This window comes from Ornithorhynchus anatinus, chromosome 13 (assembly GCF_004115215.2).
Source record: "Ornithorhynchus anatinus isolate Pmale09 chromosome 13, mOrnAna1.pri.v4, whole genome shotgun sequence".
In the NCBI taxonomy this organism is placed as follows: domain Eukaryota; kingdom Metazoa; phylum Chordata; class Mammalia; order Monotremata; family Ornithorhynchidae; genus Ornithorhynchus; species Ornithorhynchus anatinus.
Genome location: NC_041740.1, coordinates 3,036,721 through 3,062,625, shown reverse-complemented (window position 1 = coordinate 3,062,625; position 25,905 = coordinate 3,036,721). Strand labels below are relative to the sequence as shown.

The following is a 25,905-nucleotide window of genomic DNA, read 5'->3' as shown; positions in this document are numbered from 1 at the left end:
ACAAGTGGCAGAACCGGGATTCGAACCCATGACCTCTGACTCCTAAGCCCGGGATCTTAACACTGAGCCACGCTGCTTCTCTTATAATAATGTTGCTATTATTTGTTAAGCGCTTCCCGTGTGCAGAGCACTGTACTAAGTGCTTGATTTTGATTTAGAGGCTCAGCCCTCCCCCCCCCCCCCATGCCTCACTTCCTTCCTCCGCTCTGGCCCAATTTCCCATAAATATCACCAACCCCCAAAGGTTGAGCCTCCTTCTTTTTTTAAAATGGTATTTTGTAAGCGCTTGCTATGTGCCAGGCACTGTTCTGAGCACTGGAGCCCATACAGGCTATCCGGGTTGGATACAGTGCATGTCCCACGTGGGGTTCACGGTCATAATCCCCATTTTACAGACAGGGTAACCGAGGCACAGAGAAGTAAAGTAAAATGGCGCAGTCTGCCGGTGGCTGCCGGGCCAGGGGTGGGCGGGAGAACCCCCGGGGTGCCAGGAGTGGGACGTCGAGTGCCTCGGTTTCCTCATCCGTAAAATGGGGATCCAACGCCTGTTGGTATTTGCTGAGCGTTTACTATGTGCAGAGCACTGTTCTAAGTGCTGGGGTAGATACAGGGTGAGCGGGTTGTCCCACGGGAGGCTCACAGTCTTCATCTCCATTTTACAGACGAGGTCACTGAGGCCCAGCGAAGTGACCCGCCCACAGTCACCCAGCTGACAGGTGACGGGGCGGGGATTCGAACCCATGACCTCTGCTTCTCTGACGCCGCTTCTCTGTGACCCCCGAGTAGAACAGGGACTGTGTCTAACCAGATTATCTCGTATCATCTGTAAAATGGGGATTAACTGTGAGCCTCACGTGGGACCACCTGATGACCCCGTAGCGAATCCGGCGCTTAGAACGGCGCTCGGCACATAGTAAGCGCTTAACGAATCCCAACGTTATCGTTATTATCTCGTGTCAATCCCGGTGCTTGGTATGTAGAAGGCGCTTACTAAATACCACAATTATTATTGTCGAAGAGAGAGCTCGACCTGGGGCCGGGTGTCCTAGAGGGGAGCACGGGGGGGGCCGATCCTCTCCCTCCCCTCACGGGCCGGCCGGACCAGACCGTCCCCCGGCGCCGGTGGGTCTCCACCGTGGCCCCCGGCGTCGGCCGAAGAACCCGACCGCGGAGGCCGAGGCGCCGGTCATCCGGGAGGTCGAGGGGGCCGAGGCGAGGTCAACCGTGGGCCGCCAGTTCGACCCGCTGCGGTCGACGATCCGCTGGATCTGGAACGACGTCCGAGCCGGCGGCGATGCTCCAAGAGAGCTCGGAGAGCGAAGAGGAGGAATCTGGTCCGAGCCCCCTGGCCATCCCGCTGCTCCAGAGGTTCCCCCGGGCCCGTGAAACGGATCCCGGAATCCTGGCGCTCCCCCGAAACGGAAGGTGATAAATAATAATCATGTTGGTATTTGTTAAGCGCTTACTCTGTGCCGAGCACCGTTCTAAGCGCTGGGGTAGACACAGGGGAATCAGGTCATCCCACGTGGGGTTCACAGTCTTAATCCCCATTTTACAGACGAGGGAACTGAGGCGCCGAGAAGTTAAGTGACTCGCCCAAAGTCACCCAGCTGACAAGTGGCCGAGCCGGGATTCGAACCCATGACCTCTGACTCCAAAGCGCGGGCTCTTTCCACGGAGCCACGCTGCTTCTCGTGGCTCCTCGTCTCCGGCGGCAACGGGGAATATTCTTTCCAGTTTCCCCTCTTGCAGCCTGAGCCCTGTCTCCCTTCTGCCTCTCTTCCCGCATCCTTGCCCAGCGGATAGGAGGCCTAGCTTCTCCCTGCTCCATCCACGGGATCTACCAAGCGCTTACCGTGTGCAGGGCACTGTACTGAACGCTTGGGGGAATAGAGTCGGTGGGCACGTTCCCCCAGAACCGGCCTTAGCTCACACTCGCCCGGGCCCGTTCGGCTCCTCAACCCTGGCCCACCCGGGACTCCCTCCGCCGTCCACTTCGTTCGTTCGGTAGTATTTCATTCAATAGTATTTATTGAGCGCTTACTAGGTGCAGGGCACTGTACTGAGCGCTTGGAATGGACAAATCGGTAACAGATAGAGACGGTCCCTGCCCTCCGGCGGGCGCACGGTCTAATCGGGGGAGACGGACGGACGAGAGCAATGGCAGTAATGGCTTCCAGAGAAGCGGCGGGGCTCAGCGGAAAGAGCCCGGGCTTGGGAGGCGGAGGTCGTGGGTTCTAATCCCGGCTCCGCCGCTTATCGGCTGGGTGACTTGGGGCAAATCATTCGTCTGTGCCTCAGTTCCCTCATCTGTAAAATGGGGACTGTGAGCCCCACGTGGAGCAACCTGATGACCTCGTATCTACCCCGGCGCTTCGAACAGTGCTTGGCAAGTAGGAAGCGTCTAACCAACGCCATCGTTGTTATTCTTATTATCCATAGCCTCCGCTGCTCCTCCCCCAGAGCTTCCGCGCCCATGCCACTGTCCACCCGCTCCCAGAATCAGACAAAACATAGCACCAAAAAGTTGCCCTCTACAATCGGAGTCAGAGGTCGTGGGTTCGACTCCCGGCTCCGTCACTTGTCAGCTGTGTGACTGTGGGCAGGTCGCTTCACTTCTCTGTGCCTCAGTAACCTCATCTGTAAAATGGGGATTAACTGAGAGCCTCACGTGGGACGACCTGATTGCCCTTGTATCTCCCCCAGCGCTTCGAACAGTGCTCTGCACGTAGTAAGCGCTTAATACCAACGTTATTATTCCTCCAGTTTTGCTTTCGCTTTGGTCGGAAGCACAATTCCTCACCGTCCCAGTTTCCCCTCCCCACGTTCGCCCCTAAAATCCCCTTCCTCTCTCCCGGCTTCTTATCCCCAAAGGGGTCCCTGATGACCCTGGCGGCACGAACGCTATTCCCCCGGTCCTCCCGCTTTCCGGCACCGCGGTGTGTTGTGGTGTGTCGCGGCTGTCGTGCCGGGGCGGCGTGCCCGCCCTTCGAGTCTCTTGGATCGTGAGGCCGAGGGCAAGGTCTTACTGAACACGGACCGGGCAAACTCCGCGCACGTCCTGGGTATAACGGGACGGGCCCCGTGGCGCTCAGCCGGCCGCGGGGACTGACCGGGGGCCGGCGGGCGTTGCGGGTGCCCGTGCCGTTCGAGGACGCGGCCGTCTATGGACGGACGGCAGCAGGACCTCTCCCGGGACGGGGGAGCCCGGACACCGGGGGAGGTTTCCACGGGGCAGGCGCGGCCACCGGACCGGGGACAGACGGGAGCCCGGCCAAGGGCGGTGCCCACTCGGTGCCCGCTCTCCCTGGATTCTTCCTTTTACTCATCCACTTCGCCGAGGGCCCCGGTTAATTCGAGCCCGTCGAAACCCAAGTCTGACCCGGTGCCCCTAATTAAAACTGAACGTTTATTATTAAAGATCCCAAACCGCCCCGAAGGTCAACGGGGCGAGCGTCTAGCGACGCCAATCTTTCGCTCCCCCGCCCCGCACCAATCGATCTATGGACTCCCCGGCACACCGGGCCCTTGGAGATCCGCCTAGTCCATCCCCCTGCCTCCAAACGGGACCTCATTCAGGCCGACCCGGATACGAATCAATCGATGGTATTTCTTGAGCGCTTACTGTGTGCAGAGCGCTGTACTCAGCGCTTGGGAGGGCACGGTGCAACGTAGTAGACGGGTTCCCTGCCCACAACGAGCTTAGAGTCTGTTATCTCCCTCCTGTTCCTAGAGAGCACCGGGGAGGAGATTCTGTACCCACTCATTCAGCGTCCCTAACTTCTGATGGAGAAGTTCCATAATATCTAACCTGCATCCCTCCTACTGCAGTTTCAGCCGTTTCCCTGAAATGGGTGCGGAGCACTGTACTAAGCATTCGGGAGAGTCCAACAGAGTAGGTAGACATTTGCTCCCTGCCCTGAAGGTTAACTTCAAGGAAATGGGGGGGGGGGGGGTGATGAAGCGAATGAAGAGTCTTTGAGCAATCACTAAATCGTTGCATTTATTGAGCGCTTACTGTGCACTGTAGTGAGCGCTTGGGAGGGTACAGTGCAACCGAGTCGGTAGACACGTTCCCTGCCCGCGGCGAGCCCCTTCCCCACAACTCTCCAGCGGCGGCTTCTTCCCACAGCCCTTCTTCCCGCCGCGTGCGTCCGGGGGCGCGCGTTTCTTCGTGTGTTGGCGTGCGTGTTTCCGGGCGTGGGCGTACGCGCGTGTGCCGGCCGGCGGTCCCGTCCCCAGGCCCGACGTCACGTACCGGATCGAGCGCGGAGAGGAGCCGTGGGTCGGAGACAGCGGCCACCGGGCCCCGAAGGACGCGCCGGCCTGCTCCTTCGTCGGTGAGCGCGGGATTCCGGGAGACGAGGGGCATTTTCCGGGAACGGTTTCGGAGCCAGTCCATCCCGCCCGGGGGGGCCGGGACGGAGGGGATCGGGTAGAGCGGGGAGCAGCCGGCAAAACCCCTCGAACCCCAGGCTAACGGTGTCCTCGGTGGAGTCGGAGAGCCCGGGGGAGGAGTCCCGCCCCGGGAAGCGGCAACTGCGGGGTGGGTCCCGGCTCTGGACCGCCACCCCGTCGTCGGCTGTTGACCGAGTCCGTCGGGCCTCCTCGACCCGCGGCCCCTAGATCGTCTGATTGCACGGGCCGCGGTTCCCAGCGGGACCCCCGCGGCCGAAGGACCGTCACCGAACGTGCGCGACCGACGTGCCCGCTGGGCCCTTCGGGGGGCCGCCCCCCCGGGCCGCCCCGGAGGGGTCAGGTCGCCGTGGTGGGGTGCGGGATGGCCGCGGGCCAGGCCGGGTGTCGCCGGCGAGGGCCCCCCGGTCCGCTTGACGCTGGACCACCCCCTCTCTCCCTGCCAGACGCCCGGCCGGGACCCAGAGGCGGCGGCGTGTTCGAGGATCCCTCCGGGGCAGCGGGGCCGCCGACGCCCTCGCCCACGAGGCCCGCGTGAGGAGCGCTCTCGGAGCAGGAGGTCCCAGCGGGGGCGGACGGCGGAGCGCCGCCTTTCCGGTACGCCGCAGGATGTGACGCCCGTCAGAGCATCCGGGAGGCCCACGGGCCACAGCCCCACCCCGGCACCCCCCCGGGCGCCCGGCCCTTCCCCTGCCCGGATGGCGGCAAGCGAGTGAGCCGCGGGGAGAAGGTGGCGGCCCCCCAGCGCCGGCCCCACGCTCGCCCGGAGAACCCGGCCGCCCACCAGAAGACCCGCGAGCGGGAACCTCCCGGGCCAGGACTCCTCGAAGCCGAGGCTGTTCCCCCGCGCCCCGTGCGACAGGCTCTTCGGCCGCCACGCGGACCTGATCCGCCACCAGCGGGTGCCCGTCGGGGACCGGCACCTCCCCTGCCCCGAGCGCGGGAAGCGCTTCTGCACCAAGACCAAGCTGGCGCGCCACCAGACCTCCCGCCTGGACGTCCGGCCCTTCGCCTGCCCGCACTGCGCCGGGACCTTGGGCCGCTAGGAGAAGCGGGAGCGGCCGTTCTCCTGCCCCGAGTGCGGGCGGCGCCTCCCCTGGAAGAAGCACCTGGTGGCCCACCGGCGCGGGCACGGCGGCGAGCGGCCTCACACCTGCGCCCGCTGCGGGGAGCGCTTCGGCCGCAAGAGGAAGCTGCTCCTCCGCCAAGCGGCCCACGAGGGGAAGGGGGCGGGCCTCCTCCCGCCCCCCCCGGCGCTCCTCCGTGGCAGAGGGCATTGCCGGACCGCAGGCGGGAACTCACCCGGCCCCAAAGGGGGCATGCGGGCGAGCGGCCCTTCGCCCACCTGGCCGCCCACATCCCGGTGCACACGGGCGATCGGCCTTCCCCCCGCGCCCGCTGCGGGCAGAGCTCCATCAAGAAGGCCAACCTGCAGTGGCACCGCGGAGCGGCGGCGGGAGAGGTCAAAGGGCGCGGAGAGTCGGCAGAGCCGGGGGCCGGCCATCGCCACGGGCAGCCGCCCGCTATCTGCGCCGCTGCCGGACACCCAGGGGGCCAACCGGCCGGTCCCGCCGGGGCCACTCGCCTGGCTGAGGCTGACCTTCTGGGGCCAACGCGGAGGTTCCGAAAGGTTTCTTCAACTGCCTTTGGTCTCTGGATTTTGGAGGACAGAAACCCTTTGGACTTTCCACTTCTGAGAAAGGGTCGGGGGCCCGGCGGGGAGAAGTGTCCCGTGGCAGAGACCCCGCTCTCAGAATGGGCGTTTCACCTCGGCATTTCTGCCCCAGCACGGCGAGGCCCAACACCTGCTCCACCCCCGTCTGCCCGAGATACGCCTCCCCAGTGCGGTTTTCCACCCCCCGGGCCCGGGCGCCGGGAAGTCTCACCCCCCCAAGAGAGCTCCGGGGGCCGGTGGGGCAGCGAGGAGCCGTGTCCGGGAAGCGGAGAAACGGCCTCCGTCCGGGGCCCGGCGTCGTCCGAAGAGAAGCGGTCACCCCCGCTGCAACGCCGGAGGGAAGCGAATTCGGGTCAACGGCTATCGGGGGCCGGAGCCGCCCGGAGCGGAACGGCACCGGGAGCAGCCGAGAGGAACAGGTCAGAGGTCGGGGGGATCTGCCCGGGCCTTGCGGAAGCCGCGACGGGATCCCGGGTCGTCTGTGCTCGGAGACGCCTCCGCCCCCCCCCCGTCTCCGGCCCACCCCGATCCTCCCCCTGCTCCGGAACCGAGGACTCGGTGGGGTCCGAGAGAGGGGAAACCCTGACCCTTCTCGCCCCGCTCGGAGAGCGCTTTTTCTCCTCGGGACGAGGAGGAAATCCCTCTTGGGCAGTCCCCCGTGTTGCCACAGACCCCGGGGACCATCTCCTTCCACACCGGCTGCCGGCTGAGGCAGACGCACCCTCGGGAGCCGGGGCGGGCGGGGGGGGGGGTTGCGTGGGGAGGGAGACATCGGCCGGCGGATTCCGCTCTCCGATGCCCCCGACCTGGGTCACGACCCTCCCCCCCACCTCTTTCAGCCCCTCCGAGAGCAGCGGGGCTTGACGATGGACCGTTCCCGTTCCGACGTCCACCTCGTGGCGTGCTTGGGAGTTGTAAATGTGCCTCCCCGATCTGGGTGTGTGAATTTTTTACCTTCATCCCACTCAAGTGTCCAACGTGGTAGTGGGAGAGCCAGGGAGGGGGGAGCAGCAAGCTGGATGCGGAGCGGGGTTCAGTAGGAGAAAGGGGCCGATTCTGCCGCTCGGTGGTTTCCTGGCCCCGGGGAGACCCTCCCCGCCGCCCCCTCCTCGCGCGTCACTTGTCAGCTCCTCAGCCCCGCGGGCCTCCGGGCCGGACCCGACCCCCAGCGCCGGCCTCGACGAAAGCAAGGGGGAAGGTCGCCAGGCGCAGACGCCCAAGCTTCCGAAGGCCCCGAGACCACGGGTGCCGCCGTCCCAGCGTCGGCTTCGGACGGGACGGGGGGAGCGGTCCCCCCTCCGACCGTGGCGACGGGATCCCCGGAGGGGCCGGGAGACGTCCACCCGAATGGTAACACCCCCGACCGGCCCCCCCCCCCCCACGTTGACCCTTACGGCCCCCCCGGGGCCACTTTCGCCATCTGACGCTTCCCGTCTTCACAACTCCCAACTGTAAAAAAAAATCTCATGTGTCTACCACCCGCCCTGTGAAAACGTGTTTCTTTTTATGTCACCTCCCGGCCCCCGACCTTCGGGCTTCACCGGGTGCTCCCCTTGACCCCCCGCCCCCCGCCATCCAGGGCTTCGGGAGATTTATGGGGGAGCGGCACCCCACGGCCGTCCTGCGGGGTCTCGTAAATTCGAGCTCCGTCTTCGTCCTCCCAGTCCGTCCTGCGGCATCCCGGGAGTCCCCCGGATCCTCCCGCTCGCCCGTCGGCTCGCTCTGCCGTGGCCCGCTTGAGACGCGAGAACTAGAACTTCAGTCGATCGATGGTATTTATTGAGCGCTTACCGTGCGCTGGGCACTGGGACCGAGCGCTTGGGAGAGCACAAAACTTCACACAGCGTTCCGGGCGTGGATGGTCGTCTACAGGGACGGATCCCGGTCTTCTCCTCTCCCCTTCCCCATAACGTTCAGCGCGCGGCGGGCCTCTTTCCCCGCCGCCGTGATCCAAGACGCCCCCGCTGACTCCGAGCTCTTGGCCGGGTCGCGACTGGCGGCTCGGAGCCCGTCCTGTCGGGACAGGGCTGAGTTTCCCGGGGTGTGATGCCGCGGCTCTGCTCTCACCCACGCTCCCCACCCCCCCCGGCCCACGGTTCTTAGCCCCGTGACTGGGACCCCCGGGGGGGGCAGGGATAGACCGGGAGGGGTGGGAAGGGGCCGGTTCCGGCCCCGACCCCAGAACGGAAGCCAGGTTTCCCGGGCTGGGGACCAGCATTAAGCGAGTGAAGGCCGGACGGGGGAAGGCGCGTGTAGAAGCCAGGGTTTTTTTTTGTTTGTTTGTTTTCTTTTGAGAAACTCCCAGAGATCCTTATCCTTCTCCCCTCCCCGCCGGTTGGCAGAAAGCAAATCCAGCCTCAGGGGACCCGGAAGCTCAGGGCAAGGGGGAACCGAGGCACGAGACGTGCGGCCTCTTCGGCCCCGGTGTCTTCCACGCGTTCGAAACGAGGTGGGTTACGAGCGCGGGCTCCATCCTTGGTCTCCCGCCTCGGCCCCCACCCCCCGGGACCGGCCGGGCGGGCGTCGGACCCGGCCCCTCCCCAGCCAGCGGGGGAGAGGTGGGCGCCTCTCCGCCGGCCGGCGCCGGGTCGCGGGGCGGGCGGGAGCTGACCCGCGGGCCTCTCTGCGCTGAAATCTGACCACTAGACCGCCAGGCGGGGGACAGGACCTCGCCGGGTGGGCCCCGGCCGGAGGCCGCCCGGATCGGTTGACCCGGGCAGGGGGGAGGGAAGTGGTTCGTCTCGGTGCCGGGGCCCTGGCCCGGCCCGGTCCCCTCCCCACGGTCCGGGAACGGACCGTCCCCTCGGACGCCCGAGGGGGAGGAAACCCCCGGGACGCCGCCCTCCGCCCCGGTCGGCCACGGCCCCCCGGGCGCTACCCCCGGCGGCCGGCGGCCCCGGGCCGGCCTCGCGGCCCCCGGCCCCTTCCGCCGCGGGTCCCTACGGCCCCTCCCTCTTCACGGCCGACGGGGGAGCGGCGGCCCGGCCCCCGGCCCCGTGGACGCGCTGGTGCTTGAGCAGGTGCTGCTTCTGGCTGAAGCCCCTGCCGCAGTCGGGGCAGGGGTAGGGCCGCTCGCCCGTGTGGTTGCGCTGGTGCCGCACCAGGTTGGGCTTCTGGCTGAAGCGCCGGCCGCAGTCGGGGCAGGGGTAGGGCCGCTCGCCCGTGTGGATGCGCCGGTGGATGGTGAGCGCCGACCACCAGGAGAAGCTCTTGCCGCACTCGCTGCAGATGAACTGGCGCTCGGCCGCCATCAGGGCCCGCTCCCCGGGCCGGGGCCCGGGAGGGCGGCCGGCCGGGGGCCCCGGCCCGGGCCCCGCTCCGCCGCGCCCCGGGCCGGCGGGCCGGCGGCGCCGGGGGAGGCCCGGGGGGCCGGCGGAACGGCCCCGGGACGCCGGCCTGGGGCTCGGCCCAGACGGCCCGCGGGCGGAGCCCGGGCTCCGCCGGCCGGGCCGGGCCCGGCCCCCACCCCGGCGGGACCGGGCCCCCCCTCCCCCCGCCCTCCGGGGCCGGGCCCCCCCGGGGCTCGGCCCCGCCGGGGAGCCGCTCGTGGGCCCGCCGGCGGGCCCGGAGCGGCGCCGCGGCGGGGCGGCCCTGCCCGCGGCGGGGGCGGGCGCGGGGCCCCTCGCCGCCGTGCGTGCGCTGGTGCTTGAGCAGGTGCTGCTTCTGGCGGAAGCCCCTGCCGCAGTCGGCGCAGGCGTGGGGCCGCTCGCCCGTGTGGTTGCGCAGGTGGCGGGTCAGGTTGGGCTTCTGGCTGAAGCGCCGGCCGCACTCGGGGCAGGGGTAGGGGCCGCTCGCCCGTGTGGATGCGCCGGTGGATGCTGAGCGACGACCACCAGGTGAAGCTCTTGCCGCACTCGCTGCAGATGAACTGGCGCCGGGGGCCGGGGGCGGGCCGGGGCCGGGCCGGGCCGGGCCTGCGGCCCCCGCCCTCGGCCCGGGGGGCGCGCGGCCCGTCCCGGGGGCCCCCGCGCGCCCGCCCGTCCCCGAGCGGCTCCCCGCGCGGTCGGGCCGGGGCGGCCGGCGGTCCCGGCCGTGGGCCCGCTGGTGGGCCCGGAGGGCGGCCGGGTGGCGGAAGCTCCGCTGGCACTCGGGGCACGGGTGCGGCTTCTGGCGGGAGTGGGTCTTCTGGTGCTTGAGCAGGTGCTGCTTCTGGCTGAAGCGGCGCTCGCACTCGGCGCAGCGGAAGGGCCGCTCGCCGGTGTGGTGGCGCTGGTGCCGCACCAGGTTGGGCTTCTGGCTGAAGCTCTTGCCGCACTTGGCGCACTTGTAGGGCTTCTCGCCGGTGTGGGTCCGCCTGTGGATGTTCAGCGACGACCACCAGCTGAAGCGCTTCCCGCACTCGGGGCACACGAAGTGGCCCGCCGCCACGGGCAGCTGCGGGCCCAGGGGGGCCGGCGAGGGGGCCGCCCGGGCCCGCCGGGCCCCGGCCCGCTCCGCCTCCGCCTCCGGGCCGCCCCCGGCCGGGCCGGGCCGCCCGGCCGCCGGGCGCGGCGGGGGGTGGGGGCCGGGCCGCCTCTCGGCGCGCCGGAAGATGTTCTCTTTGTCCTTCTCGGGCGGCATCCGTCGGGGCTCGGGGAACCTCTCCGCCTGCTTCTCCCTCTTGACGCTCGCGGGCCCGGCTCCTGCCGGGTGGCGGGAGGAGAGATCAGAGGGGCGGGGGCGGGCGCCGCATCATCCGATTTAGCGGACGGGGAGACGGGGTCGCCCCGACGGCTACCCGGGGCCCGCGGGGGCGGGGGGCGGGCCCGGGGCCGCCCTCTCGACCGGCCCGGGGGAGACCCCGGGGCCTCTCCTCCCGTCGGGGTCCGGGCCCGGAGGGATTCAAACCCGGAAGGTGACCCGCTCTCCTTCGGGCCCCGCCGCCCGGCCTCCTTTCGGGCCCGAGGCCCGGGGATCTCGGGGCTCCTTTCCAGCGGAGGCCACGTGGCCGGGCCTAGCTAGGCCCTCGGTGGGAGAAGCCCCCGGGGTCCGTCCCCCCCCCCCCGCCCCGACCCTGCCCCCACTGACCTGGGCAGCTGCCGGGTGCCTTGGGAGCTTCTTGATTCATGACCTCGGACTCTTCCCCCGCCCCGCGAGCGGGGTCAGACGGCAACTCTCGGCGTCGGGCGGCCTGCGGGAAGGGAGCGGGGCGAGCCGTCACCACGGCGTGGGTACGGGGCGGCCACGGGGGGAGGTCAGAAGGGGCCCGGGCCTCAGCTCGCCCCCGGGGGAAGGAGCTAGAGGAACCGAGGAGAGGGCCCGACCGGCTCCGCACTCCCCGGACCCTTCGCTTTCCCTCCCGTGCCCGCTTCGCCCCTTTCCCGGCCCGTCGACCCCTCTTCTGGAAAGGTGGGCCGGGACAGAGGCGCCGGGGGCCGGGACGCGGTTTCCGCACTGCGGTCACCCCTCCCTCCCACCCCCCTCCGCTTCCAGCCCCTCTCCCTCCCTGCGGAAGAAAACCAAAACCGAAGAAAGCGCTCCAGTCCCCGGAGAGAAAGGGAGGGCCGGGGATGGGATCCGGGGCTCCCCGCGTACAAAGTTGACGCTGGCGTCCGGGGGGGGGGGGTCCTCTCACTTTCCGCTCCCCCCCCCCGACACCTCTGTTCCCGGTCTCTCGTGGGAAGGGGAAAGAGGAGGAGTAAAGAAGCTGGAGGGGGAAGTGCCCACTGACACACACACACAACCACTGGGTCTGGACTGAGCTCTGTGGGCCTAATAATAATAACGATACTTGTTAAGCGTGCCTAATAATAATAATGATACTTGTTAAGCGCTTACTCTGCGCCAGCCACTGTTCTAAGCGCTGGGGTAGATACAGGTCGATCGGGTTGGACACAGTCCCCGTCCCACGTGGGGCTCCCAGGTGGCTCAGTGGAAAGAGCCCGGGCTTTGGAGTCAGAGGTCACGGGTTCGAATTCCGGCTCCGTCACTTGTCAGCTGTGCGACTGTGGGCGAGTCGCTTCGCTTCTCTGTGCCTCGGTTACCTCATCTGGAAAATGGGGATTAACCGTGAGCCTCACTTGGGGCGACCTGATTACCCCGTATCTGTCCCAGCGCTCAGAACAGTGCTCCGCACATAGTAAGCGCTTAACAAATACCGACATTATTATTAATCCCTATTTTTCTTCTTTTTACAGACGAGGTGACCGAGGCCCAGAGAAGTGAAGTGACTTGCCCAAGGTCACACAGCAGACACGTGGTGGAGCCGGGGATCAGACCCCAGGTCCTTCGGACTCCCGGGCCCGTGTTCCATTCACTAAGCCACGCCGCTTCTCTGGCAGGAAGCGGGAGGTGGGGAGGGGGGTTGTCGGCGACAGCGAGCGGCTGCCGATCTCCCCTCCCCCGTGCCCCCGTGGCCAAGCGGCCGGGTCCGGACCGGAGTCTCGCCGCCCCCTCTTCCGAGCCCACGGCCCCGGGCCCGTTCCCCGTCTCCGGGCCCTCCCTCTGCAGCCGGTCGGCCAGTCCGGTCCCCACTGGCCGGGCCGCCCACCGGGGCTCCCTTGGAGAGGAGGCCGGGCCCAGGGGCCAGGGACCCGGCCACCGTCGCCATGGAGACACACCGCGGCCGACAAAGGGGGGATTGTGACGGTGCTGCCGGAGGGTGCCGAGGGAGAGCGGCGGGGGCGACAGAGGCGCTTCGCTTTGGACGGGCGCGAGAGTGGGAGGGGGCCGCTGATGGACCACCCGGTGCCCTCCGAGGGCTGGCCCGGGGCAGCCGGAGCGCGGCGGGGTCGGGGCGTGGGGAAGGCACCCCAACTTGGGCCCGGGGGAGGACATCCCTGACCAGAAGAGTCTCCCCAACTCCCCAGGGGTGGAAGCCTCCCGGTGGGTGAGAGGTGCCACCAGAGAGGCAAGGCAGTGAAACGGGGCGGCTCCAGGCCCATCCCTTCCCCTGTTGGGCCTCGGTTTCCCCACCGGTCCCTTGCTCCCTCTTCGCTAGGTCCCACTGAGGGAAGGCCAGGCCTAGGGTTCCAGAGAGCGGCCGGCGGTAATGACGACGATAATAGTTACGGTATCTGTTAAGCGCCTAATCGGCAAATTAATCGGGTCGGACACAGTCCCCGGCCGGGCCTCGCCGTCCCAGTCCCCATTTTACAGATGAGGGAACTGAGGCCCAGAGAAGTGAAGTGACTCGCCCAAGGTCACCCGGCGGGAAAGCGGCGGAGCCGGGACGCTCCGTAAGCGTTCCGACTCCCAGGCCCGGGCTCTATCCGCGACACCAGGCTGCTTCTGCCCGCTCTGGGGAGCGGGAGGAGGAGGAAAAAGAGGCAGAGCAAAGCAAGTCAAGTTCAGGGGTGTCAGGAGCGTTTCTACCCCCCCGCCTGCCCTCTGCCCTTCCTTTCTCCTCCTTGTCCTATCGCCATAATTCCCACTGGGCCTCACGGCTTCTGGCCGGGGGAATCCCGGGCCTAGTGACCCGGTCGGCCAGAAGGGAGGTGGGGACGAAGAGGACCACCGAGCCCCGGGGCGGGGGCCAGGGTGACCGGGCGTCCCCGCCAGAGCCTCCTGAAGAAAGAAGGCCGTCGGTGGGGAGCCGCTTGGGGCTACCCGGAGCAGGGCCCGGGACGGGAAAATCCTCCGGGAGCCACGGCGCATACGAGAAGCAACGTGGTGAAGTGCGGAGAGCCCGGGCCTGGGAGTCAGAAAGTCATGGATTCTAATCCCGGCTCCGCCACTCGTCTGCCGGGGCAAGTCACCTCACTTTTCTGGGCCTCAGCCGTCCCGTTCTCCCTCCTACTTAGAGTCTGAGCCCCACGTGGGAGAGGGACTGGGTCCAACCTAAATAAGTTGTATCTACCCCAGCACGGCACATAATAAGCGCTTAACGTGGTGGGCAGGGAACGCGTCTATTGACTGCTGTAGTGTACTCTCCCAAGTGCTCAGTTACAGTGCTCTACACACAGTAAACACTCGATAAATACGACTGAACGAAATAACATTAATAAAGGGGGGGGTGGAATGGGCAGTGGACTAGAATTCTTAAACGGAACCAAATTAGAAGTTAATCCGAAACAATCTTTAACAAAAACCAAAATGGAAATTAAGAAATCAACATGGTGAAGAAATTAAGAAATCAGCCTGGATCGACACAGTTTCCCCAGGGAGTGACTCACGGGAATTTGGAGATCCTCGCTTTAGAGAGCATTTTATTTTGCTTGGGCCTGCTACACTCATTCATTCAATGGTATTTACTGAGCGCTTACTGGGAGCAGAGCACTGTACTGAGCGCTCGGAAAGTACGGTTCAGCAACAAATACTGACAATCCATGCCCAACAATGGGCTCACAACCTAAAAGGAGGGAGACGGACTTCAAGACAAGTAAACGGGCGCCGATAGCATCAATATAAATAAAGAGTTATAGATATATACCCATTAATAAAATAAATAGAATAATAATAATTCTATATTCTATACCTCTATCTCTCGCTCTCTAGAAAACAGAAACGGTAAAAAAAAAATACATTTTGGGGTCGATTAAAACCAGTCCCAACAGCAAAAATACCAATGCCAAAGAAGGGTGGAAAAATGCAAAATTAAGAAAACATAAAAATAGATTACTAGAGAATTTAGGAAAATTTTTGCAGGGCGGGGAGGGGATCTGGAAAAGCCAATTGAATCCAAAAGAAAAATTTCAAACGGCGTCAGCAAAATAAGGTCGAATTTAGGCAGATTTAAATGGGGACATCTGAAAAAGACCAATCAGACCAAGAGATGAGAATTTGGGGCCAAATGGGAAAAGAGATTTCGGCCTAAGTTTTGGAAGAAAAGTCCACTATAAGTTAGGGGAAAACTGCGAAGCAAACTGTAATTCAGGACCAGATTCAAAAACCAATAATTATGGCATCTGTTAAGCGCTTGCTAATGTGCCAGGCACTGTACTAAGCCCTGGGGTGGACAGAAGCAAATCGGGTTGGACACGGTCCCTGTCCCACTTGGGGCTCACGGTCTTCAGCCCCATTTTACAGATGAGGTCACTGAGGCACAGAGGGGTTAAGCGACTTGCCCAAGGCCACACAGCAGCCAAGTGGTGGAGCCAGGGATTAGAATCCAATAAAACCCCGTCTCCGTGTTCAGACGTGAGCCTCTAAGGCCTCACCCACTGACCGCTCCCCTGGTCCTTCCTGACACTATTTCAGGAAGCTGGGGGGGTGCCGGCCACCTGTACCCATCTAGAGTCGGCCCGATGGGGCTTGGGGATCATTCGGTCGTATTTATTGAGCGCTTGCTGTGTGCGGAGCACTGTACTAAACACTCAGAAGAGTACAATACAATAAACAGTCACCTTCTCTGCCCACAATCTAGAGGAAATCCTGGCATCTTACAGACCTCGCTCTTGAATTCGCTCCATTTCGTCACCCCTCCCTCGGCCCCGCAGCGCTTACGTCCGTAGCCGTTATTTTTTTATATCAGTGTCTGTCTCCTCTAGACTGTAAGCCCGCTGTGGGCCAGGAACGTGTCTATCAACTCTGTTCTCTCCGAAGCATTTAGTACAGTGCTCCGTGCTCTGTAAGCGCTCAATAAATACCACTGATTGGCTTCCTTGGGCTACCGAGACTTTAAGGGATCTTATTCTTCTCACTTCATCCCCATTCCTCTCCTGCTCTTCCCTGTGTTCCTGCCCCGGATGGGCAGGGAATGGTGGGCACCGGGAGGGGAGAGGGGGGACCTGAAGCCCATCCACCTCTGACTCCAACACACCACCCCTTTTTTTAATGGACTTTGTTAATAATAATAATAATAATGTTGGTATTTAAGCGCTTACTATTTGCAGAGCACTGTTCTAAGCGCTGGAAGATTCAGGGTAATCAGGTTGTCCCACAGGAGGTTCACAGTCTTCATCCCCATCTTACAGACGAGGTAACTGAGGCACAGAGTGAAGTGACCCGCCCGCAGTCACACGGCTGACAAGTGGCAGATCCGGGCGTCGAACCCATGACCGCTGGCTCCCAAGGCCGGGCTCTTTCCGCCGAGCCACGCCGCTTCTCCGTTACGCGCTTACTATACGCCGGTGCTGGGGTAGGTACCGGCTAATCAGGTTGGACCCAATCCAGGTCCCACATGAGGCTCCCACTCTTAATCCCCATTTTACAGAGGAAGGAACTGAGGCACGGGGAAGTGAATTACCCAAGGTCACCGAGGAGCAAAATGGCAGCCTTCTGACTCCCAGGCCCAGGTTCTAGTCGCTAGGCCACGCCGCTTCTCCCTCCTCATGAGGCTAAACCCGACGTGGCTCCGTTTGCCAGCCCGCAGAGATTAACCAAGGCCCATCTCCTTCCTAGAGACCTTCCCTAAATCCTCCTTTCCTCTTCTCCCACTCCCTTCTCCACGGCCCGGACTCGCTCCCTTATTCACCACCCCCTCTTCCCAGCTCCACGGCGCTTACGTCCCTATCTGTCACGTATTTATTCATATTAATATCAGTCTAGACTGTAAACTCATTGTGGGCCGGGCACGTCTCTGTTTATTGTTCTCCCGTACTCTCCCGAGCGCTCAATACAGCGCTCTGCACTCCGGAAGCACTCGATAAATACCGCTAACGCTCAGCAGGTATCAGGCGGCGTCTCCACCTCCCTCGGGCCTCCAGACAAGTGCAGGCCTTCGGCTTTTTCTGGGCGACTTGGCTCCGGAGGAGCCCACCGAGTCAATCGATGGGGCGATTAATCGGCAGCATTTGCCGAGCACCTGATGTGCGCGCAGCACTGCGCTTCCCGCTTGGGAGAGTACAAGGGTTAGGAGATATAGTCCCCGCCCTCGGCCTAGCAGAGGAGACCGACACTTAAATAAATGTCAGGAAAAGGAGTAATTGAGGGTAAAGAGACGCACCTAAGAGCAATGGGTGTCTTAGGGAGCGGCTTGGCCTACCGGAAAGAGCACGGGGCTGGGAGTCAGAGGCCCTGGGTTCTAATTCCGGCTCTGCCACTTGGCTCCTGGGTGATCAGGAATGTCATCTTAGTGCCTCAGTTTCCTCACCTATTAAAAAAAGATTAAATACCCATTCTCCCTCCTACTTAAGACCATGAGCCCCATATGGGTCAGGCAACCAGATCATCTTAAATCTACCCCGGCGCTTAGAACAGTCTGGGCACATAGTAAACACTTAAATACCATCGTCATGATGATGAGATGATGCTGATAAAATGCAGACTGGGAACCCCACGCGGAACACGGACTTTTGTCCAACCTAATTTATTTGCAACTACCCCGCTGCTTAGAGCAGTGTTTGACACATAGTAAGGCCTCAACAAATATCATTATTATTATTATTATTATTATATTAACAAATACCCTAATTTTTTTTTAAGTGGCAGTTGAGAAATTAGAGGTCACTCAGGGGAGACCTCTCGAAGGAGATGCGGTCTCCGAAGGATTTTGAAGACGGGGAGAGCAGTGATCTGTCGGACACGACTGGGGAGGCAGTTCCAGGAAGGTCGGGGGAAGGCGGGAATGAGAGGGCTGGCGCAGGAGGGATGAGAGAACAGCACAATCGGTCAGTCGTATTTACTGAGCGCTTAATGTGTCCAGAGCACTGTACTAAATGCTTGGAAGAGGACGACGGCAACGTAACAGACGCACTCCCTGCCTGACCGTCCGCGTCGAGCTCTCCAACAAATAGAAGGCCCATTGCCCAGGAGAACCTCAAATCTGCCCTCAGTGAATACGCCTGGACCCGGGGAGAAATGTGAGAACAAGAAAATACCCATCCTCCCTAATAATAATAATAATAATTAATAATGGTATTTGTTACGTGCTTACTATGTGCCAGGCACTGTACTAAGCGCTGGGGTGGATACAAGCCAAGTCCCTTTCTCATGAAGGGCTCAGAGTCTCAATCCGCATTTTACAGAGGAGGGAACTGAGACACAGAGAAGTAAAGAGACTTGTCCAAGGTCACAAAGCAGAGAGGCGGCTCCCTCCCTCTTAGACTGTGAGCGCCTTGTGGGATAAAGACGGTGTCCAACCTGATTACCCTCTAACCACCCAGCTGTAAGGTAGAGTGCTAGACACACACCACCTAAAAACCACAGTTTTGAAAAGAACTGGCTTTGGCTATGGTGTCGGTGTTGTCTTGGATTGTTGACTTTGTAATGTTTTGTTTTCCACTGCTATTGTTCGATGTGTCTGGCTTCCCCCATTCAGAAGGAGAGAGGTGGAGGACAGGAACTGGGTGAAAGGAGTCGACCTCATATCGAGCCCAGGGTTTCGCACAACGTCTCCACCTCGGAGCACGAGAGAGTCGGAGGGCGTGGGTTCTAAGCCCGGTTCCGCCACTTGTTCATTCATTCGACAGTATTTATTGAGCGCTTACTACGTGCAGACCACTGTACTAGGCGCTTGGAATGGACAGCTGGGCAACAGATAGAGACCATCCCCGCCCACTGACGGGCTCACGGTCTAATCGGGGGAGACGGACGGTCAAAATCAAGACAACTCAATCACGATAAATAGAATAAAGGGGCCGTACACCTCATTAACAAAATAAATAGGGTAATGAAAATATATCTGCTGTGTGACCTCGAGCGAGCCACTTCTCGGTGCCTCAGTGACCTCATCTGCAAAACGGGACGGCGACTGTGAGCCCCACGAGGGACAAGCTGACTGACTCGTATCTACTCCTGTGCTTAGAACAGTGCTTGGCACATAGTAAGCGCTAAACAAATACCACAGTTATCATTAATACTTCCACTTGGCTGAGGGAGCCGGGGATTCTCCCGGAGACCATCTCTGAGGCCTCGTCCGCCCACTCCAGGTTCCACCGGGGCAGGATGATCACAGGTCATGCCCCCAGGAGCAGGCAGCGTGGGTTCTGATCCCCGTTCCGCCACTCGTCTGCTGTGTGACCTCGGGCAAGCCCCTTCGCTTCTCTGGGCCTCACTGACCTCATCCGTCAAATGGGGATGAAGACTGTGAGCCCCGCGGGGGGCAACCCGATTACCTCGTATCTACCCCAACCTGGAGCACAGCAAGCGCTTAAAAAATCCCGTCATTATCATTACGATCATCAAAGACCCTAGAAATCGGCACTTTGGGTGATACTGACAATAACGACAACAAAAAACAACAATAGCATTTCCCAAGCGATGCCCGGAAAGCTTCCAACTCGCCCTCACCCCTCGGCCCGCTTCCTCCTCCCCTTCCCATCCATCCTCATCTTCCCTTCCTTCCCATCCCTCCCCTTCTCCCCGAATTGGGAGGGCAGATTCCGGGTGTCCCCCCAACGGCCACCTGCTCCCCGAAGCCTGGGGGAAGTTTTCTCGCGGTGGGGGAGGGAAGAGGGAGGCTAGTGGACGCGGGGGCCGGGAAGGGGGAGGTGGGAACCGGGGGGGGGGGGGGGCCCCCACCCCCTCCAACCTCGGGGTCCTTCTTCTGGCCGGACACCGTTCGGGTCGCCCCCCGTCCCCGTCCCCCCCCCCCCAGCAACGCCACATCTCCTTCGGGGGGGGGGGGGGTCCCAGGATCCGGAAGGGCCCTTAGGTGGGGGGCTCTGCAGAGGGGGGCAGGACGACGGGGATTCATTCATTCGATGGTATTTATACCCCAGGGCCCCCTGCATCTCCCCCGGCGCTTAGAGCGGCGCTCTGCACGTAGTGGGCGCTTAACAGATACCGACGTCGTGATTATTCTCGAGCGCTTATTACGTGCAGGGCACCGGACTGAGCGCTCGGAATGGACAATCGGGCAACGGAGGGAGACCGTCCCTGCCCACCGACGGGCTCCCGGTCTAATCGGGGGAGCGGACGGACGCGAACAATAGCGATCGACGGAAGCGGGGGGACGGACACCTCGTTCTCGACATAAACGGGGTCCTGAAGACCCAGACGAGCGAGCCCAGGTGGAGGGGAAGGAGCAGAGGGCAAGGAAAAGGGGACGACGGTGGGGGGGCCGTGCCCTGTCCTGAGCGCCGCGGGCATCCCGGGGGGCGCGGGGGGGGGAGGGCATTACCTGGAGTCCGGGGCCCAGGGTGGTCCAGCTCTCGGTGCCGGCCGGGGAAGGGGGTCCCCGGGGGTGGCGAGCGCAGGGCCCGGGCGGGCCAGTCCCGGGCCGCCCCCCGGTCAGCCCCAAGGCCGCCGCCCGGGCCCATTGGCTGCCACTCTCAGATGACCACTGGGACCCTATCGGAGGAGGCCGAGGGGGCGGAGGGGCGCCGGCCCCTTTGTTCTGGGGAGCCAATGGGCCGGGCCTGGGGGCTGACCTCTCCCTCCCACCGGACCCTCCCCTCTCCCGCACCCCGGGACCCGCTTCCAGGCGGGCCCTCCCCGCCCCCCTCCCCTTTACCGGGATTCGAGAAGTCGTGGGTTCGAATCCCGCCGCCTGGACGAGCCACCTCTCCGGGCCTCCGGCGCCTCACCCGCCGGATGAAGCGGAGAAGCCCGGGCCGGGGAGGCAGAGGTCATGGGTGCGAATCCACTTGGCCGGCTGGGTGGCCTCGGGCCGCTCGCTTCGCTTCTCGGGGACCTCATCTGGAAAATGGGGCTTTAACGTGATCGCCTTGTCTCCCCCCGCCCGCCAGAACAGTGCTTTGCACATAGTTGGGGCCTAACAGATACCATTATCCTTATCATTATTATTATTAATAATGGGGGTGAAGACTGAGAGCCCCACGCTGGACGGGGACTACGGTCCCATCCGATTTTCTTGGATCCATTCATCCGGTCGTATCTATTGGGCGCTTACTAGGTGCAGAGCACCGTACTAAGCGCCTGGAATGGACAACTGGACGCCGGGGAGAGACCATCCCCGCCCAACGACGGGCCCACAGTCTAATCCGGGGAGACGGGCCGCAGAGCCAAACGAAACAAGACGACATCATCCAGATAAATAGAATCAAGGGGATGTACGCCTCGTTAACAAAATAAATAGGGCGATCATAATAATAGAGCGCTTAGCACAGTGCCTGGCACACCCTGAGTGCTTACCCAGCGATTAGTACGGTGTTCTGCCCACGGTAAGCGCTCAATAAATACGATTGAATGAACGGGAAAGGGTGGGCGCAGGATCGTATGGAGATGGAGAATTTCTTGCCCACTTTTTAGACTGAGAGACACCCTCCCCCCCCCCCCCCCGCCCCGGAGGACGGGGACCATGTCTCAGTGGCCGGGCCTGAGAGTCAGAAGGTCGTGGATTCTAATCCCGGCTCCGCCACTTGTCTGCTGTGTGAACTTGGGCGAGTCCCTTCACTTCTCTGTGCCTCAGTTCCCTCATTTGTAAAATGGGGATGGAGTCTGTGAGCCCCATGTGGGGCGAGGACTGTGCCCGATCCAATTTGCTTGTACCCACCCCAGCAGTTAGTACAGTGCCTGGCATATAGTAAGCACTTAACAAATACCATTACTATTATTATTATTATTGTTATTAATTCCCACCGGAGGATTTTTTTTGCACTCAGGAAGCCCTTAATATAATAAATTTAATAGGATATAAACTACTGTAACATTCACATACAGAGTGCATCTTTTCCTCAGTTTCCCCTCCCTTCCACATCACCTCAACTCACTCCTTCTGCTCTCCCTCCCTCCCCACAGCACTTATGTATATATCTATAATTCTATTTATATGGATGCCTGTTTTCTTTTTTTTTTTTTGATGTGTATATAGCTCTATTTCTATTTATTTATATGGATGCCCGTTTACTTGTTTTGATGTCTGTCGACCCCCTTCTAGACTGTAAGCCCACCGTGGGCAGGGATTGTCTCTCTTTATTGCTGAACTGTACTCTCCAAGCGCTCCGTAAAGGGCTCTGCACACACTAAGCGCTCAATAAATACGATTGACCGAACGAATGAATCTTCTTCCAGTCCCTTATGCGTCGCCCTGACTTGCTCCCTTTATTCATCTCCCTTCCCAGTCCCACAGCTCTTTCGTCCATATCTGTCATTTATTTATTTCTATTAAGATAGGGTTAGGGTTAGGGTCTGCTTCCCCCTCTAGACTGTAAGCTTATTGTGGGCAGGGAATGTTTCTGTTCAGTATTATATTGTACTGCCCAAGTTGGGCCTATAGTTGAATGTCAAGAAAACAAAGATCTTGACAACTAGAAGTTTTGACACATTTGTAGTGGACGGAGAGAAGATTGAAATAGCTTACAGTTTTTCTCTCCCGGGATCGATGATCAATAATAAAGGAAATAGTAGCCAGGAAATACGCCGAAGATTAATGTTAGGAAGACTTGCTATGAAAAGCCCGGAGAAAGTCCTGAAAATAGGGATGTAACTTGCCACGAAAATACAAATTGTCAACCCCGTGGCGTTTCCAGTGACGACGTACGGATCCGAGAGCCGGACGGTGAAAAAAACTGGTTAGAAACAACATCGATTCTTTTGAAATGGGGTGTTGGAGAAGACTGTCGGCAAATACCATGGACCGCCCGGAAGCCAAACCGATGGATTTTAGAGCGAATTAAACCAGAGTGGTCTTTGGAAGGCCAGACGACTCGACTTAGTTGAGCACATTTTGGACAAATAATCAGAACTATGGGAAGCGGCGTGGCTCAGTGGAAAGAGCACGGCCTTGGGAGTCAGAGGTCATGGGTTCGAATCGCAACTGCCACTTGTGACTGTGGGCAAGTCACTTAGCTTCTCTGTGCCTCAGTTCCCTCATCTGTAAAACGGAGATGAAGACTGTGAGCCTCACGAGGGACAACCTGATTAGCCTGGATCTACCCCGGAGCTTAGAACAGTGCTCTGCACATAGTGAGCGCTTACCAAATACCAACATTATTATTATTATTATTAGAAAGGTTGCGGATTATGACAGAGGACGAGACGTCCTGGAGAAATGGAGTCGCTTTTAATCGGAAACGAGTGGATGGCACGTAATAATAACAATAATAATAATAATAAAACTCTCCCAAGCAATTAGGCCAGTACTCTGCACACAGTAAGTGCTCAATAAATACTACTGAACGAATGATCGCAGAGTAACCCGAGCTTCGCAGACATACCGAGTGAGCAAAATAAATCGAACCAAAGGTAGGCGGGTAGGTGCTGAGCAGAGAGGACCCAGGGGGTCACTTTGGGGTGATGATGGGGTTGGCGGTGATGGGGGGGGGGTGGGCAGGAGGAGCCCCGCAGACCCCAGGGCTTGTGATGATGTCGTCTTGTTTTTGCCCGTCTCCCCCGATTAGACTGTGAGCCCGTCATTGGGCAGGGATGGTCTCTGTTGCCGAACTGTCCGTTCCAAGCGCTTAGTCCAGTGCTCTGCACATAGTAAGCGCTCAATAAATACTATTGAATGAAATACTATTGCGTGAACCCGGAAACTGACGCTAGGGGTCAGGCTGGGCCCGTGCCCGCCCTCCCGCTCTTCTCCTCCTCCTCCTCCTCTTCCTCCTTGCCCCTCTCCCTCCTCCTCCTCCTTCCCCTCTCCCTCCTCCGCTCCCCTCCCTGTCCCCTCATTCATTCAATCGTATTTATTAAGGATTTAGTGTGTGCAGAGCACTGGCCTAAGCGCTTGGGAAAGTAAAATGCAACAATAAAAAGTGACAATCTACGGCCACAAGGACCTCAAAGTCTAGAGGGCTCCCCCCCTCCGCCTCCCGGCCCCTTTGCCCTCCCCCTTCTCTGCCCCTCTCCCTGCCCCCTCTCTGCCTCTGGCTCTGCCCCTCCCGGCCTCTAACCCACCCCCTTCTCTGCCCCTCGTCCTGCCCCCTCTCTGCCCCTGGCTCTGCCCTTCCCTGCCCCTCTGCCCTCCCCCTTCTCTGCCCCTGGCCTCTCCCTGCCCCCGGCCCAACCTCCTAAAGACAGAGAAGGGAGAAGGGAGGCAGATTGGAAGAGAGGACCCTGGCTCCGGCTCTTTCCCGCCCTCCACATTCATTCATTCAATAGTATTTATTGAGCGCTTACTATGTGCAGAGCACTGGACTAAGCGCTTGGGATGAACAAGTCGGCAACAGATAGAGACGGTCCCTGCCGTTTGACGGGCTTACGGTCTAATCGTGGCACCTCCAGCCCGTCCCTTGCCGATTTGTCCATTCCAAGCGCTTAGTCCAGTGCTCTGCACATAGTAAGCGCTCAATAAATACTATTGAATGAATGAATCCCTTCCCAAGACGGACAGCCGGCCTTGGCCCGCCCTTGGGCGACCCCAAAGTCACGGACCAACCCTGGATGCCCTGGGAAGGCCCCGACCCTCATCTCATCTCTGCCGAAGAGACAGACGGACAGGGGCCGAGGCTCCGGCCAGCCAGGCCTGGCTCAGTGGAAAGAGCCCGGGCTTGGGAGTCAGAGGTCGTGGGTTCTAATCCCGCTCCGCCAGCGGGGTGACTTTGAGCAAGTCCCTTCACTTCTCTGGGCCTCAGTTCCCTCATCTGGAAAATGGGGATTAAGGCCGTGAGCCCCACGTGGGACAACCCCATCACTCTGTGTGAGCCCCAGGTGGGACAACCTTATTACCCCAGTGCTTCGAACGGGGCTCGGCGTTTAGTAAGCGCTTCACAGGTAGCTTAATAAAAAATAATAATATGGTATTATTATTATTATTAAGGCCATTTCTCCCTGGGCCAAATTTACCGATAGGCCCAGAACCATCCCCGCCCCTCACCGTAGTCTCAAAAAGCCAAAGACGGACCCTCCCGGACTGTGAGCCCGTTGTTGGGTAGGGATTGTCTCTCCCTCTTGCTGAACTGTCCTTTCCAAGCGCTTAGTCCAGTGCTCTGCACCCGGTAAGCGCTCGATAAATCCGATCGAACGAATGAAGGCGACTCCCTGGCCCTCTCCCCTCCTCCCTTCCCTCTCCTTCCTCCTCTCCCTGGCGACGACCCCATTCCCTCTGGGATTATCCCTCCCTGGGCCAGTCCTGCAGGTCAACGGTTTGGGAGGAGGAGGGAAGACAAACACAACTTGACCAACCGAGAACTGACCCGACTGAAGGTCAGCATCGCCATTCCTGCGGACCTGAGGGAGAGAGAAGTCCGGGATGGGGCGAGAGGGACCCAATTCACCCCCCTTTCCCTTCCTCCTCCCCTTCATTCCTTCTCTCGTATTTATTTAACGCTTACTAGGTGCAGAGCACTGTGCTAAGCGCTTGGGAAAGTACACTACAACAATAAACGGTGACGTTCTCTGTGTGTCCAAATCGATTTTTCTGTAGCTACCCCAGAGCTCTGTACAGTGCCTGGCACATAGTTAAGCGCCTAACAAATACCATAATCATTCATTCGTTCAATCGATCGTATTTATTAAGCGCTTACTGTGTGCAGAGCACTGTACTAAGCGCCTGGGAAAGTACAACAATAAACAGTGTCGTTCTCTCTCATTGTATCCAAATCGATTTGCTTGTAGCCTCCGCCCCCTCCCCAACGTTCTATACAGTGCCTGGCACATAGTAAGTGCTTAATACCATAAGTATTCATTCATTCATTCAATCGTATTTAATAAGCGCTTGCTATGTGCAGAACACTGTACAAGGCGCTTGAAAAAGTACAATACAACAATAAACAGTGACGCTCCCTCTCTCTGGATCCAACCCAATTTGCTTGTAGCCACCCCAGCGCTCAGTTCAGTGCCTGGCACATAGTAAGCGCTTAACAAATGCCATAAGTAGTCATTCATTCATTCATTCATTCAATCGTATTTATTAAGCGCTTACTATGAGCCGAGCACTGTACTAAGCGCTTGAGAAAGTACAATACAACAATAAACAGTGACGCTCCCTCTCTCCAGGTCCAACCCAATTTGCTTGTAGCCACCCCAGTGCTCAGTACAGTGCCTGTCAAATAGTAAGTGCCTACCGAATACCATAATTACTCATTTATTCCTTCCATCGTATTTGTTAAGCGCTTACTATGTGCAGAGCACTGAACCGAGCGCTTGGGAGAGCACAGTTCGATACTGTTGAC

The 25,905-nt window shown here is 60.7% G+C and overlaps 2 protein-coding genes across 2 annotated transcripts; one reads left to right on the top strand and one right to left on the bottom strand.

Moving 5' to 3' along the window:
* Nucleotides 1-1,294: 1,294 nt before the first annotated feature.
* LOC103169144 (collagen alpha-1(I) chain-like) lies at nt 1,295-12,247 on the top strand. Its single transcript, XM_029078098.1, has 6 exons — nt 1,295-1,425; nt 3,096-3,294; nt 4,133-4,340; nt 4,959-6,510; nt 6,931-8,540; nt 12,208-12,247. Exons 1-5 carry the CDS (start codon nt 1,295-1,297, stop codon nt 6,953-6,955), a joined length of 2,115 nt encoding a protein of 704 aa, XP_028933931.1. The 3' UTR covers nt 6,956-8,540; nt 12,208-12,247.
* On the bottom strand, nt 9,015-20,151 carry ZNF775 (zinc finger protein 775). The gene is given in 6 exon segments (XM_029078097.2): nt 9,015-9,374; nt 9,589-9,877; nt 9,879-10,069; nt 10,072-10,514; nt 10,605-10,713; nt 20,013-20,151. Coding segments are annotated over 6 exon segments (1,515 nt in total). The 3' UTR covers nt 9,015-9,030.
* Nucleotides 20,152-25,905: the final 5,754 nt, after the last annotated feature.